This window comes from Zalophus californianus, chromosome 9 (assembly GCF_009762305.2).
Source record: "Zalophus californianus isolate mZalCal1 chromosome 9, mZalCal1.pri.v2, whole genome shotgun sequence".
NCBI lineage: Eukaryota > Metazoa > Chordata > Mammalia > Carnivora > Otariidae > Zalophus > Zalophus californianus.
The window spans coordinates 7,523,981-7,538,306 of record NC_045603.1 but is presented as its reverse complement, the minus strand read 5'-3'; the positions used below and the strand labels follow the sequence as shown (position 1 = coordinate 7,538,306).

General features: G+C 44.4%; 1 protein-coding gene across 1 annotated transcript; it reads right to left on the bottom strand.

The window, feature by feature from the left end:
* Positions 1–4,689: 4,689 nt before the first annotated feature.
* PHF5A (PHD finger protein 5A) lies at positions 4,690–14,325 on the bottom strand. Its single transcript, XM_027594532.2, has 4 exons — positions 14,134–14,325; positions 13,693–13,716; positions 12,801–12,967; positions 4,690–5,338 (listed from the first exon to the last, which is right to left on the bottom strand). The coding sequence occupies exons 1-4, from the start codon at positions 14,183–14,185 to the stop codon at positions 5,249–5,251; spliced, it is 333 nt and encodes a 110-aa protein (XP_027450333.1). The 5' UTR covers positions 14,186–14,325; the 3' UTR covers positions 4,690–5,248.
* Between the last annotated feature and the right edge of the window lies 1 nt (position 14,326).

Genomic DNA, 14,326 nt, shown 5'->3' with positions numbered 1-14,326 from the left:
GGTACACACCATGTTTTCAAAATGGTGAGCTTCAGAAGCAACTCCCCTGTCTGAGAGTAAGCAAGTTATACCAGATGTTTTGTTGCCTTGACAAGTCAGGCTGGTAATAATTAACCCCAATTAACTCTCAGGGGTGAGTCACTCTCTCATACACACATGCTAGGGTGAAAAATTTTGTAGTTCCTTTTATGTTATCTAAGTAAATAGCTCCTCATATTTGACTTTTTCAGATCCACTGCTCCAGCTGGGCAGGAGCAAAGACAACCCCAACAAAACTGGCTTCAGGGAAGTAATTGGATGCAGGGCAAATGACTGCTATTTATTCACCAACAATGTGAGAGAACAAACCTCACTAAAGGTTTGCTTGGACACTGAAACTGCAGTGTTCAAAGAAAGCAACATTTTAGCTTTGGTGGCAGCAGGCCACTTGGGATAGAGTTGATAAGCAACCAAATAACTGGGAAAAGATGCCGGAGTCCTTTTTTGCAAGGCAAGAAAATTTCAACCAAGGCAAATAATCTTTCACTTTTATGCCTAGCTTCAAACTACTACTAAAGAGCTGCAGGTCAGAATAGGGTGACATCGTTTTTCTGAAATTTGGTCAGTTCAGTTTGATTCCCTGTGGAGTTAATTTTCTTTTTTCTTTTCCTTCTATTTCCTGTATAGTTAACAAACTGGTTAATCTTAAAGATTTTATTTATTTATTTGAGAGAGAGGGGCGGGGTGGGGGAGGGGCTGAGAGAGAGGGAGTGAGAGAATCCCAAGCCGACTCTGTGCTTAGCGCAGAAGCCGATGGGGGGGGGGGGGGCTCGATCTCACAACCCCAAGATCATGACCTCAGCTGAAATCAAGAGTGGGCCGCTCAAGTGTGGGCACACCCAGGCACCCCAATCTTAATTTAGAACCTGCTAACTGGCAGGCCAAGGTCCACACCTGGTGGATATATTGTCTTGGTGTATACTGACACATTAACATTTTAAAAATGAGTTGACATTTAAAACTTGGGAGATTGCAAAAAGTTATCCTAATTTGCCACTTCTCCTAAATTCAAAGGATCTGGGCATCCAAGCTGGCAATCGTCTGGAGTTGAATGGCAGCTGCCTCCTTTAGGCTGAGCCTATACTCTTGGGTTCCCCAAGTCCTCACCACTCTCTATTGTGTCCCAGACACTGAGACCAAGGGTCACATACCATTTATCATCCTGTTTGAGCTATTCTTCTTACACCCCTCTTTTCTCTGTTTTTTTTTTTTTACAGAATTTATCTCACATTTATTTTTATTTATCTTTTAATAGGTTTTTTTTTTAAGATTTTTATTTATTTATTGAGAGAGAGAGAGAGAATGGTAGAGAGCATGAGAGGGAAGAGGGTCAGAGGGAGAAGTAGACTCCCTGCTTCGCAGGGAGCCCCATGCGGGACTCAATCCCGGGACTCCAGGATCATGACCTGAGCTGAAGGCAGTCGCTTAACCAACTGAGCCACCCAGGTGCCCCACTTTTTTTTTTTTAAAGATTTTATTTATTTGAGAGAGAATGAGAGAGAGCACATGAGAGGGGGGAGGGTCAGAGGACGAAGCAGACTCCCTGCCAAGCAGGGAGCCCGATGTGGGACTCGATCCCGGGACTCCAGGATCATGGCCTGAGCCGAAGGCAGTCGCTTAACCAACTGAGCCACCCAGGCGCCCCCCCCCTTTTTTTTTAAGCAAGAGCACATGGAATGAGTGCAATATTTATTTTTTTAATTTTAATTTTTAAAAAGATTTTATTTATTTATTTGTCAGAGAGAGTGAGCGAGAGAGCACAAGCAGGGGGAGAAGGAGAGGCAGAGGGAGAAGCAGACTCCCCCCTGAGCCAGGAGCTGGATGAGGGACTCAATCCCAGGACCCTGGGATCATGACCTGAGCTGAAGGCAGACGCTTAACTGCCTGAACTACCCAGGCATCCCAAGGGCAATGTTTAAAGGAAATTAAATTACTAAGGGTGTACAGTATATTTGAGAAACTGGAAGACACCTATCCTTTTTAAAACCTAGAAATGAATATCAAATACTGAATACTTAATAAATAATAATAATGCCATAAATCCAGGAAATGGCACTGCTTTCTCAGGCGGACCATGATGAGTTCAATTATTTCAATTAGACCTATGTAGGTATACTTATTTTTTAGGTAGTGCTTTTTTTTTTTTAGAGGCGGGGAGGAGCAGAGGGAGAGAATCTTAAGCAGGCTCCATGCCCAGCGTGGAGCTTGATCCCACAACCCTGAGATCATGACCTGAGCTGAAATCAAAATTCTGATGCTTAACCAACTGAGCGCTGGCCCAGATAAATGCTTATTTAACAATGGAGAAAAACACTTAATAATTTTTAAGACCATTCTGATTTTTTGTAGATATACACAGTTGGCTGAGATCATTTTCTAATTCTCGCCACAGAATTGTATAGTGTTAGAGGTTAAAATTCAGTTTGTTAGTTATGTTTTCCCAACAGCAGAGAATTTGGTACTATTATTATCCTAATTTTTTAAAATTGAAGAGGACTGAACTTGAAATTCCAGAATAGACAATTAAGGATTTGAACTTCAAGACCAATTGCTTCTCGGCCTTTTGGCCAAGATCAAGTGTGAACCTCAAGACCATTCACTTTATCACAGGTGTTCTTAACTCATTAATTGTATTGTTCTCTTGGCCTTGGAAATGAAACAAACCAACAACTAGATTATGAAACTAGGTGAGAGAGGAGCAGAGTTCAGCAGAATTCACTGGGTTGAAGTTGAACTTGCTCCATTCAGCAATGGAGCATGGGGGGGTATGCCCTTGAAATCATCTGGGCATTCATCTTAAACTCGCTTGCAATACCTTTCAGAGGTATGCTTGCTAAGGCTGATGGAGCACAGTTAAAGGTGGTGTTTTGCTGAAACTAAGGAGTAGCTTTTGATGTATTTGTAAATGCAAGATGTTATGTGGACCAGGGTGGTTAATAAGCAAATTTTAAAAGTTGATTTGTCTTTATCCAGACAAAACATTGTGACTTACAGTATACATTAAAACTAAAATTACTACAGGGATCAGTTATAAATTCTAATCTGAAAATTACCTGGTCTCTACAATTTTGACACACCATAATCCCCCTGACCCACACTTTAGAATTGCTCAGAGTGCTCCCCAAACACATTGCCCAGATTGCTTCCCCCACATGTTGTTATCTACCCACCCCACCCCCTTTGCCTGTAGATTCCAATATATCCTTCAAAGCCCAGTTTATTAACCAGCTTGACTTCAATTATTCATTTAATACTGAGGAGCTGCTACCTGCTGGGCCATGGGCCAAACAGACTTGGTTACTGCCACCGTGGAGCCAGCCTAATGGAGGGCTGTCAATAATCACCAAACACCAACAAAACGCTACGGTGCTATGTGGGATTACAAGAGGAATGAACTTAGATTGGGGGTCAGGAGAGGTATCGTTTGAGGAAATATTATCTAAGGTCTGAAGGATGTGTAACAGCTGGACAAAAGGGGGACCAAGCATTACAGAGAGCTTAAGAGGTAAAAAGCACCGAGCAGGAAGGAAACCAGCAGCTGAGGAAGTGAAATGAGCCCCAGTGGCTAGAGTGTGAAGAGTGGTAGGAGATGAGACGGGAAAGCTTTAAGGATTATCGTTACCCCTGTGGCTATGACCTTCCACTGGCCTTCCTGAGGTGCCCCCAACCTAGGCCAAGGACCTTCCTTTGTGCATCCTCCCTGGGTTATTCTAAACGGTGTCTGGCTGCCTTCATTATTAAATTTCTTGAAGGCAGAGATTATATTTTAATTCACTTTTTGACCCTCAATATATCCCAATTAATCAAGCGTTCTGTTGATCCAAACCAAAGCTCTGGTAAGTAGTCAGAAGACGATCTTTGTTCCTTGGCTTTGCTGCTAAATTTCAGGGTAACTTGGGCCAACCCTCTGTATTCCTAAGGACTCAAAACCTGCTTCAGATCCACAGTGTCAAAGACCACTTGACTGAAGCCTCAAATTATGATTGTGCTTCTTTAGGATAACCTGCTGATCACCTCTAGGAGGCAAAAAGTAAACAGTTGTGTTAAGGTAAAGGATACGTCTGAATTTGCCCTTATTCTGTGTATTTACTTAAAAATAATAAAAAAAAGGAAACATACTCAATGTATTTATGCCCACTTTGTGAAACGAATCAACCAAGTTCCGTTCTCTGAACTCATCAATTTGAACACATTTTGTCTCATCCCTGTGACCCTGGTTGGAAGTCATTTCTTCAGTTCACATTAAAGTTGAACAGGAAGAAGGGACCCTGGGTGGCTCAGTCATTGGGTGTCTGCCTTCGGCTCAGGTCATGATCCCAGGGTCCTGGGATCGAACCCCACGTCGGGCTCCCTGCCCAGTGGGAGGCCTGCTTCTCCCTCTCCCTCTCCATGCTGTTCTGCCTACTTGTGCTGTCAAATAAATAAAATCTTAAAAAAAAAAAAAGTTGAACAGGAAGAAAAAACTAGTAAGTTTCTAAAAACAACCTTGATTTATCTATAATGAAAGGCATCGATGGTTTAGAATTCCTTCCAGCAATAATAAGAGAACAAGGTGCTTGATGAATCCCAATACGTCTATTCTGAATCACAAATTCCTGGGTAACTAAAATAAATTCCTAGAGTCAAACTTAAATTGGGACTGTGACCGAGTACCAGAAAAGAAACACCTGCTTTATTAATACAACAGCAACAGAAAAGGATTCCAAGTTCTTAGAAGAAAAATAACATGAACAGGCACCACCTGCTAAGTGTTACAAGATCCAATGCCCACGATGACTGTTTGGAGAGCCCCCCACCACACTGCAGATGTCTCATCAAGGACAGCTGCCAAGAACAGGTTTCTCACTGCAGTAGCTTCACAGTCAATTCCTCAAACAGAAGACTGAGATGATATTATTCCTGTTTGAGAAGCTCTTGGTATAGAGAGAACATAGCAATTTGGAAAACATGCTTGTTTCTTGAATTCAAGAAAAATCATGAACCAGTCTATCAATTTTTCACTGCTACGGTGTGCCAGAGTGTTCTGTGAAAGATTTCTTTTCCGATCCTATCCCGTGTCCAGGTGAGAGGAGAGGCAAGGTGGAGAGGGGGCCCGTGTACTAACAGGCACTCAGATGGTGCCCTGCGCCTACTTCCTCTGTGCTGGCGGTGGTAGGCGTCTTTTCTGGCAGCTGCAGCAGCTTGGTGGGAGGAAGAGGCCACCCACCAATCACCTCTTCTTGAAGCCGTATTTTTTGCGTTCATAGAAGAGATCTGTCTTAGAGCTCCCCAAATTGACAATCTTTGGGCAACCATCTCTCTGGAAAACAGGATAGAGAAGTTGTTAAAAGTCTTTGAGCCCGAATTGAGAGGGACTGAAGATAAAAATAACTTTTGGATCAGTGGGTTTAGCTATTTACCTTATCTGTTCAGTTATCCTATTCAGTCAATCATCAAGAATTTATTGAGCATCTAGAATGTGCCCAGGGCTTGTCCACTCTCTAGACAGGGTGGCTTACACTTAGAATGTTGGATTCTTAGCCCACTTCTGTTGCAAATATGATATAGCTGAGATAGAATTTAACTCTTAAGACATCCAAAGGGTGGGGCACCTGGGTGGCTCAGTCGTTAGGCGTCTACCTTCGGCTCAGGTCATGATCCCAGGATCCTGGGATCGAGACCCGCATCAGGCTCCCTGCTCAGCAGGAAGCCTGCTTCTCCCTCTCCCACTCCCCCTGCTTGTGTTCCCTCTCTCGCTGTGTCTCTGTCAAATAAATAAATAAATAAATAAATAAATAAATAAATAAATAAATAAATAAATAAAATCTTAAAAAAGGTATCCAAAGGGTTTTCTTCAAGTGAGAGGTAAAAGTCTGTAATGATCATCTACAAATCAAGCTCTTTACCTCTCCTTCACCATCTCAAGAAAGGGAATACCACTAAGGCAAAAAAAAAAAACCCTACAGGCTTTAGGAGATAGTACTTTATATGTTAAACACCATAGGAGAAAACAGGGCTTGATGTGTCCTTATTAATTCACTTAATCTGACACATGGTCTTGGGGGAAGAGTGTTCCTGTGTTAGAGATGGCTGCTGAAGGTCTGTACTGATTTGTAATGACACGTTCCCCTGGCCATTTTGTGAGCTTGAGCGGTTTCAGTGAAGCCCCTGGGAAGCTGTGTTCTGCAGAAATGATGACTACATCAGTTGATTTGGGATGATGGGAGGAATATTGGAGAAAATGCTACTAAAGAAAACCTTCACAGGTCTGATTTTATTAAACACTGCTATCAAAGGAAGTTGCTCCCTGGGACACTGGGCTTTAGAATGAATTAATGATCCAATCTTTAGACATCTCATTTCTAATTTAGGTGACTTCTCCTTTGGGGGACCAATATCAACACCGTACAAAAATCTCTAAAAACAAAACCAACACTAACATCACATTATTTTCTAAAAAACATGTAGTATATGCTACCTTGAGAACTGCTATCTGTGGAGTTCAGTGTGCTGAAGGAGCCAGGTAGTGGGCCCAGCCCCACCAACAGCTCCCAATGTGAACTCAGGCTGTGTAATCTCTATTGAAAGTCCTGGGGCAAATGAGGGAGCACCTGCCTCTTATGGTGAAGGTGGCCTGATACCAAACACAACCATGCTCTAAGTTCTTTAACTTTAGAGATGCTATGAAATGTTGTGCTATGAGAGCCTGTTTAGGCTTATTATACCTTACTGACTTGCATGACTATGGGCAAATCACTTCTCTTTGGACTCATATTCCCTAACTGTAAAATAAGTGGACCAGATCAGGTCCATGTGTACAAACTGTGGAGAGCCCTGGAGAGTTCTGTGAGGTGCCAGGTGATACAAGGACCCATCCTTCAAACTGGGCAGCTCCGACTCACAGCTTAGGTTAAGATGGTAGGCTGTGGTGTCAGGCCACCTGACTTTTGATGTTATTAATCTCTTTGTATCTCTTTTTAGTCACGTATAAAATTACCACAACCTATCTACAGAGTTACAAATCAATAAATACTTAAACAAATGGATTTCCTGATTTTATTTGACAGAGAAAGAGTGCACAAGCAGGGAGAGCAGGAGATGGAGAAGCAAGCTCCCAGCTGAGCAAGGAGCCCAATGTGAGACTCTATCCCAGGACTCTGGGATCATGACCTGAGCCGAAGGCAGACGCTTAACGACTGAGCCACCCAGGTGCCCCTGTAAAACACTTTTTGAAGATAGGACTCTACAAATTAAAAAACAGTTGGGGGGCGCCTGGGTGGCTCAGTCGTTAAGCGTCTGCCTTCGGCTCAGGTCATGATCCCAGGGTCCTGGGATCGAGCCCTGCATCAGGCTCCCTGCTCGACAGGAAGCCTGCTTCTCCCTCTCCCGCTGCTTGTGTTCCTGCACTCGCTCTCTCTGTCAAATAAATAAATAAAATATTTTTAAAAAAAGTTGGAAAACCAATGTATCAGATTATGAGATCTTTGGTTTTTATGGCATTGTCTCTCACAGACTGTTTTGTTTCCTTGCCTAAACACTCCTGCGTTTTATTTTCTACACATCTCCCAAGGGTCTAATTGTTGTTTCCAAATTCTACCAATGCTGTATGAGGTGAGGATGTGCTCTCTGGAACAGGCTGGCTTTTGTCGAATATGCCTGTAAATGAGATCCTGAGGTGGGGCTCCATCCCAGGATCCTGGGATCATGACCTGAGCCGAAGGCAAATGCCTAACTTACTGAGCCACCCAGACGCCCTGGTAATTGTTTTTCTGATCTCAAAATTTTTTTCATTGCCTTTTCCTGCATTTCAGTTTTGTATAGATTTCCATTTGATATGTTATGTTTTGGTAATGATAAGTGTTGGATTTAAAATATTAGTTGGGGCACGTGGGTGGCTCAGTTGGTTAAGTTTCAACTCATTTTGACTCAAGTCATGATCTGAGTCTTGGGATTGAGGCCCGGACTGCACTGGGCTCTGTGCTCAGTGGGGAGTCTGCTCCTCTCCCTCTCCTCCTGCTTGCTCCAGCAAGTGCCCCTGCCTCAGGATCTCTGCTCAGTGGGGAGTCTGCTACGCCCTCTCCTCTGCCCCTCCTCCTTGCTTGTGCTCTCTCTCAAATAAACAAAATCTTAAAAAAAAGAAAAATACAATTCTTGAAAGTGGGCCTACATCTTTCTTACAAATGATAGCAAAGAATTATGAAATGGGTGCTAGTGGCAGGGCCTGCTTTATTAATTGATATTAAATGTGTAGTTCTTTTTTTTAAAGATTTTATTTATTTGACAGAGAGAGACAGCGAGAGAGGTAACAGAAGCAGGGGAAGTGGGAGAGGGAGACACAGGCTTCCCGCCGATCAGGGAGCCCAATGTGGGGCTCGATCCCAGGACCCTGGGACCATGACCTGAGCCGAAGGCAGACGCTGAATGACTGGGAGCCACTGAGGCTCCCTCCCCCCACGTTTTTTTTAAGTAATCTCTATACCCAACATGGGGCTCAAATTTACAACTCGGGGATCAAGAGTCTCATGCTCTACTGACTGAGCCAGCCAGGTGCCTGTTTTTTGTTTTTAATTAAAAAAAAAAAATCTTTATTTGCGGGGGAGAGTGAGTAGGAGCGGGGTGGAGGGGGAGAGGGAAAGGGAGAGAGAATCCTCAAGCAGACTCCCCAGTGAGGGTGCAGCCTGACGTGGGGCTCAATCCCAGGAAACTGAGATCATGACCTAAGCTGAAATCAAGAGTCAGCCACTTAACTGACTGAGCCACCCAGGTGCCCGTGTTTTATTTTTTTTTTAAAGTAAACTCTACTGACCAACATGGAGCTCAAACTCAAGACCCTGAGATCAAGAGTCACACGCTTTGCTAACTGAGCCAGCCAGGCACCCCAAATGTTGTTCATTCTTTTGACAACTGTTTAGTGATTAACAATAATGTGAAAACCAGACTGTACATTGATTGGGACCTTAACAATAGTATCATGTTTTCCATCTGAAAGGCCTTTAACCTCTCAATAATGGTATCCATGAAATAACAGGGATATTACTTCCTTTTTGGAGAGAATTCCCTAAAGCCACCCACATGTTTGCAGCAAAGCAAAGACTTGAATATGGGCTTTCTGGCTCCTAGTCTGGTGTTTTTACTACCCGGGCTTCTCAGAGGCAAAAACCAAAATTTTCCCATGGTTTAAGAAGTTGTAAAGGAGGTAAACTATGAATTAATTTTGAAAAGTACCAAATATCCTTTTTTTTCAGCCTAATGGCTCTGCTGTTCACTAAAGAGGGAAAAAAGAGTGATATAAATAGTGAGAGGGAGGGCGCCTGGGTGGCTCAGTCATTAAGCATCTGCCTTCGGCCCAGGTCATGGTCCCAGGGTCCTAAGATCGAGCCCCATATTGGGCTCCCTGCTCAGCAGGAGGCCTGCTTCTCCCTCTCCCACTCCCCCTGCTTCTGTTCCCTCTCTCGCTGTGTCGCTGTCAAATAAATAAAATCTTAAAAAAAAAAAATAGCGAGAGGGAGAGGCACATCCTGAACCACCCTGAGAATAGCAATATAGTGAGGTGGTTTGAGGAAGTGCTTTGACTGTGATCACTCATTTTTTTTTTAATTTTCATTCTTTTATTTTTAAGATTTTAGTTATTTATTTGACAGAGAGAGACAAAGCGAGAGAAGGAACACAAGCAGGGGGAGTGGAAGAGGGAGAAGCAGGCTCCCCACCGAGCAGGGAACCCGATGTAGGGCTCAATCCTAGGACCTTGGGATCACAACCTGAGCCAAAGGCAGATGCCTAAGGACTGAGCCACCCAAGGACTTAGCCACCCAGGCGCCCTGACCACCCATTCTTAAAAGTGATGAAACCATCTTCAATATTACCATGGTTTGTATTTATCCTCACCCAATAAAATATTATTTCTTAGTACTTAATTTCTCTCGTTAGAGAGAAAATATAATTTGAATTTTAACTTTCTCTTTAGGGGGCAATAATGAAATGAAAAACATGAGAAACAGGGAGTCAGAAAACTTGGGTTCTAGTCCTGGATCTGCCATTGATTAGCCATGTGACCTTGGGCCAAGTTGCTTAACATCTGGAAGCCTTAGTTTTCTCATTTGTATCACAAAGAACTTTTGAAAAGAATGTTCAGCACAGTTTGGGGCACACAGCAAGAGCTCTGTAAGTATTAGTGGCTATTCCCCTTGTCTTCTGGTTGGGAGAGCTGAAGAAAATATAAGAGAAATAAAGAAATCGAAGGATAAGGGGTATCAGATCAGTATGACGCTGCACTATAAGAAAATACAAATGAGGGGCACCTGGGTGGCTCAGTCGTTGGGCGTCTGCCTTGGGCTCAGGTCGTGATGCCAGGGTCCTGGGATCGAGCCCCGCATCGGGCTCCCTGCTCAGCGGGAGGCCTGCTTCTCCCTCTGCCACTCCCCCTGCTTGTGTTCCTGCTCTCACTATCTCTGTCTCTCTCAAATAAATAAAATCTTAAAAAAAAAAAGAAACTACAAATGAGTCCTCTGGCAGCAGCGCACAGATATGACTCCTGAGTATTCTTGATGCTAAAAACTAAGTGAGAACACCCGTTTAATGCACTCGTCTAATTCCCTGATAAATTATGAAAATGGCACGAAGAGGAGTACAGTAACTGGGCTTGCTTTGGCTGCAAGATTTCTGCCTAGGAAAAAGGTCCGGGGGACTTAATCTACATGAAGATCTGTAAGGCTGAGAGGCTGGATCATGTCACTGGACTGCTTTGGGGTCCTTGGAAACTACTGCTGAGTAAATGTAAGCTAGGTGCCATCTCAAGTATCCTCAGAACATTCCTGTACAGTATGAAGTAGACGGAGTGATGTCTAGAATTATCAGGAACAGAATGAAGCACAAAGATCCAAAGTATCAGTTCACACACCACATGCAGACAAGTCAAACAGTAATTAACATTTATTAAGCACTCTGGTTACAAGCTTATTCCAGACAAGAACTCTAGCTACAACCATGTAGAAGTTAAAAAAAATGTTGTCCTTATGGGCTCTGTAGCTAGTCTAAGACCTGTTCATATTTTTCTCATCACTGTTGTTGCCTTCCCATAGTTTCACTGCTTATAGATTATAAATAATCATCAAATACTTACTGTATACCAGACGTTATGGATGGCTTACAGGAGAAGCACCAAAATGTGGACCACGCTTATAATACATACCAGACACTATACCAAGAACTCAGGGAAAAGAGAGATAAATAGCGAAACCAAGGTCCTTTCTCTAAAGGAGTGCAACCTAGCTGGTGGATCAGATAGATAAAGATATGCTTTGACACACAAAGATAAATGCAAATCAGGGGCGCCCTTCAGCTCAGGTCATGATCCTGGGATCCTAGGATCCAGTCCCTCCCTCTCACCAGGGAGCCTGCTTCTCCTTCTCCCTCTGCAGCTCCCCCTGCTGGTGCTGTTGTGTGCGTGCACGCGCACGCTTACTCTGTCAGAGAATTAAACATAAAAGATTTATTTGACAGAGAGCACGCACTTGCGAGAGGGGGGAGGAGCAGGGGGAGAGAGAATCCTCAAGGACTCCCTGCTGAGCACAGATCCTGACCCTGGCTTGATCCCAGGACCCTGAGATCATGACCTGAGCTGAAACCAAGAGTCAGCTGCTCAACCTACTGAGCCACCCAGGCATTCCCTCATGTATCTTTTGCCTTACCCTAGATTAGGTAATCAGGTACCTTCTATTATCTTAGTGGTACTATTATGACACTTAAAAAATTTTTTTGGGGGGGGCACCTGGGTGGCTCAGTCTGTTAAGCGTCTGCCTTTGGCTCAGGTCATGATCCCAGGGTCCTGGGATCTAGCCCTGCATCGGGCTCTCTGCTCAGCAGGGAGTCTGCTTCTCCTTCTCACTCAAATAAATAAATAAAATCTTAAAAAAAAAAACTACAAAACTTTTTTTATGATTTTATTTATTTGTCAGAGAGAGAGCATAAGCAGGGGGAGTGGCACAGCAGGCAGAGAGAGAAGCAGGCTTCCCGCTGAGCAAGGAGCCCAATGTGGGACTTGATCCCAGGACCCGAACTGAAGGCAGACGCCTAACCGACTGAGCCACCCAGGCGTCCGACACTTCTTTTTACTGTGTCATACGTAAGGAGAGGAAAACAAGCAGATTCATAGTCCCCACCCCCCTAAGGTTCCTGCTTCCAACCTAAACAAAAACAGTAAAACTTGCTTTTGTTATAGATCTACAAGCCCTCTATCCTGGCATTTGACTAAAGGAATTGAACCGCCACTGCCACCACACGATGTCAAGGGGCAAAAATGTCACGAGACAGAATCACAATCCTGCAATATCAGACCAAAGGCATTCTTTAGCCAGTTAAAGTGGGAATCAACTTGAGTTGTCCCAAATTCAACTGTGACCACATCCACTCAAACAATCTTTAATGATAGTAAAGAAAATGACTGAGTAGCTATTACATACTGTGCACTGTGCCAGGACTCACAAAGTGCAGGATGTTGTTTCTGAATAAGAATAATCAGAGAGAGACATCAAAGGAGTAGAGAGGGCTCTTCAAATTGCTGATGTTGACAAAGTTTTGCTTCTGTTGCATTTTAGCCCTTGATGCAAAATAACTGCCTTTTATTGGACTACACCCAGCTCGCCTCATAGAACTTGAGGAAATTATAACCTATGTGCCTAGCTGAACATAGTAATCTCCACAGGCCATAGGAGTTTGCCGTGGTTGGCAAAGAGTTACTAAATAAAAGCAGCAAAGATCAGACGGAAAGCTTAGTATACACTCACATCCTTCTCCTGGATGGTGCACTCCTTACAATAATAGGCATCAGAGACTCCAGGGCCTCCACAGATCACACAGCGCCCCTGGTAAGAGCCATAATTACACTCATCACATATGCGCACCAGAGTGCAGGGACGCACGTAGGAGTCACAGATCACACATTTGCCATCACCTGTGAAGAAGAGAGAATGGAATTATGCCCACATGCAAGTACCTCCTTAAGTCTACTACCCTCCTCCTGCTATGGGGAAATACGGTAGTCTCCGCCTGATTGTGACTTTAGGACCCTCTATTTTGGTTATCACAAAATTCAGCTAACCCAGCGTCCATCTCAATCCCTTCAACATGTAAGTTAACCAACTAATATATAAAGAGGTTAGGACATCATCTCATAGACAAGAACTCTCTATCATTACTGGCAAAGAACTGTGTATGTGTGTTTTGGGGACGGGGTCAGGCCATCTCCTGGCCAAAGCTAGAGATTTTCTCAAAACGTAAACATAGGGACGCCTGGGTGGCTCAGTTGATTAAGCAACTGCCTTTGGCTCAGGTTATGATCCCCGACTCCTGGGATCGAGTCCCGCATCGGGATCCTTGCTCGGCGGGGAGCCTGCTTCTCCCTCTGCCTGCCGCTCCCCTTGCTTGTGCTCTCTGACAAATAAATAAAATCTTTAAAAAACAAACAAACAAAACCCCTAAACAATGTTTAAAACGTGCAAGTTGGAGCGGGGAGATGGAGAGGGCTTTGGCTGCAGCCTAGTACTCAACGTTCACATACTTCCAGGCACATCTACTCAAAACCCTCTTTGTGTTACTGCTGGAAATGCCTGTTTGCTGGCTTTACACAAACTTGTGAGGGGAAGGAGTGGGGTGTTTGGGAGGGCGTGTTCCACTCACATTTTTCACACAGTCTTCCGATGGCTGCAAGATGAAAGATGGTAAAGAGTACAATTAGAATTGGTTTTGACGAAGATCCTCGAGTTTGGGGTGGCGACACAGCAGGGACTGCAGTGAGCCTTAACGGCTCTTATCCGTCTCACCCTCATCGTAAGCTTCCAATAGAAGCAAACCCACACCCTTCTGAGGCCGCTCCCAGGTCCTGGGCAATCTGAGCTTCCCCGGACCTCACTTCGGCCGCCCGCCTCTGGCTCCCAGCACGCGCGCCACCGCCCTCTTTGCATCAGAGCCCACAACCCCGCGCGCTCCCATGCTACCAACCGTGAGGCGGGAAACGTGGCGCCTCCGAGGCAAAACCCTAAAGATGAGATGGGAGCCTCTGACCCCCCAGCTCCTAACACCATCCCCACCCACACAGCTGGGAGCAGAAAGCTGCCTCACCAACACCAGCCTGCTTGCGGCAAAAGATCAAATCCGGATGATGTTTAGCCATAGTCCAAACGCTAGCCGGCCACCGGAAGCTTAAAGAACTTCCGTGCGACCTTTAGCCTCCATTTTCCAGCCTCCCCGTCGCTGTGATTGGTCCTCCAGGCTTCATCAAGACCGGCTCGCTCTCGCGTGATCAAAACCTCAA

Bases quoted from the DNA above. Each gene is read 5' to 3' on its own strand.
- PHF5A (XM_027594532.2), bottom strand. From the start codon at position 14,185: ATGGCTAAACATCATCCGGATTTGATCTTTTGCCGCAAGCAGGCTGGT. The intron at 13,717-14,133 runs GTGAGGCAGCTT...TTCATCTTGCAG, and splicing joins CCGCAAGCAGGCTGGTGTTG to CCATCGGAAGACTGTGTGAA. The intron at 12,968-13,692 runs GTGAGTGGAACA...TCTTCTTCACAG, and splicing joins CGGAAGACTGTGTGAAAAAT to GTGATGGCAAATGTGTGATC.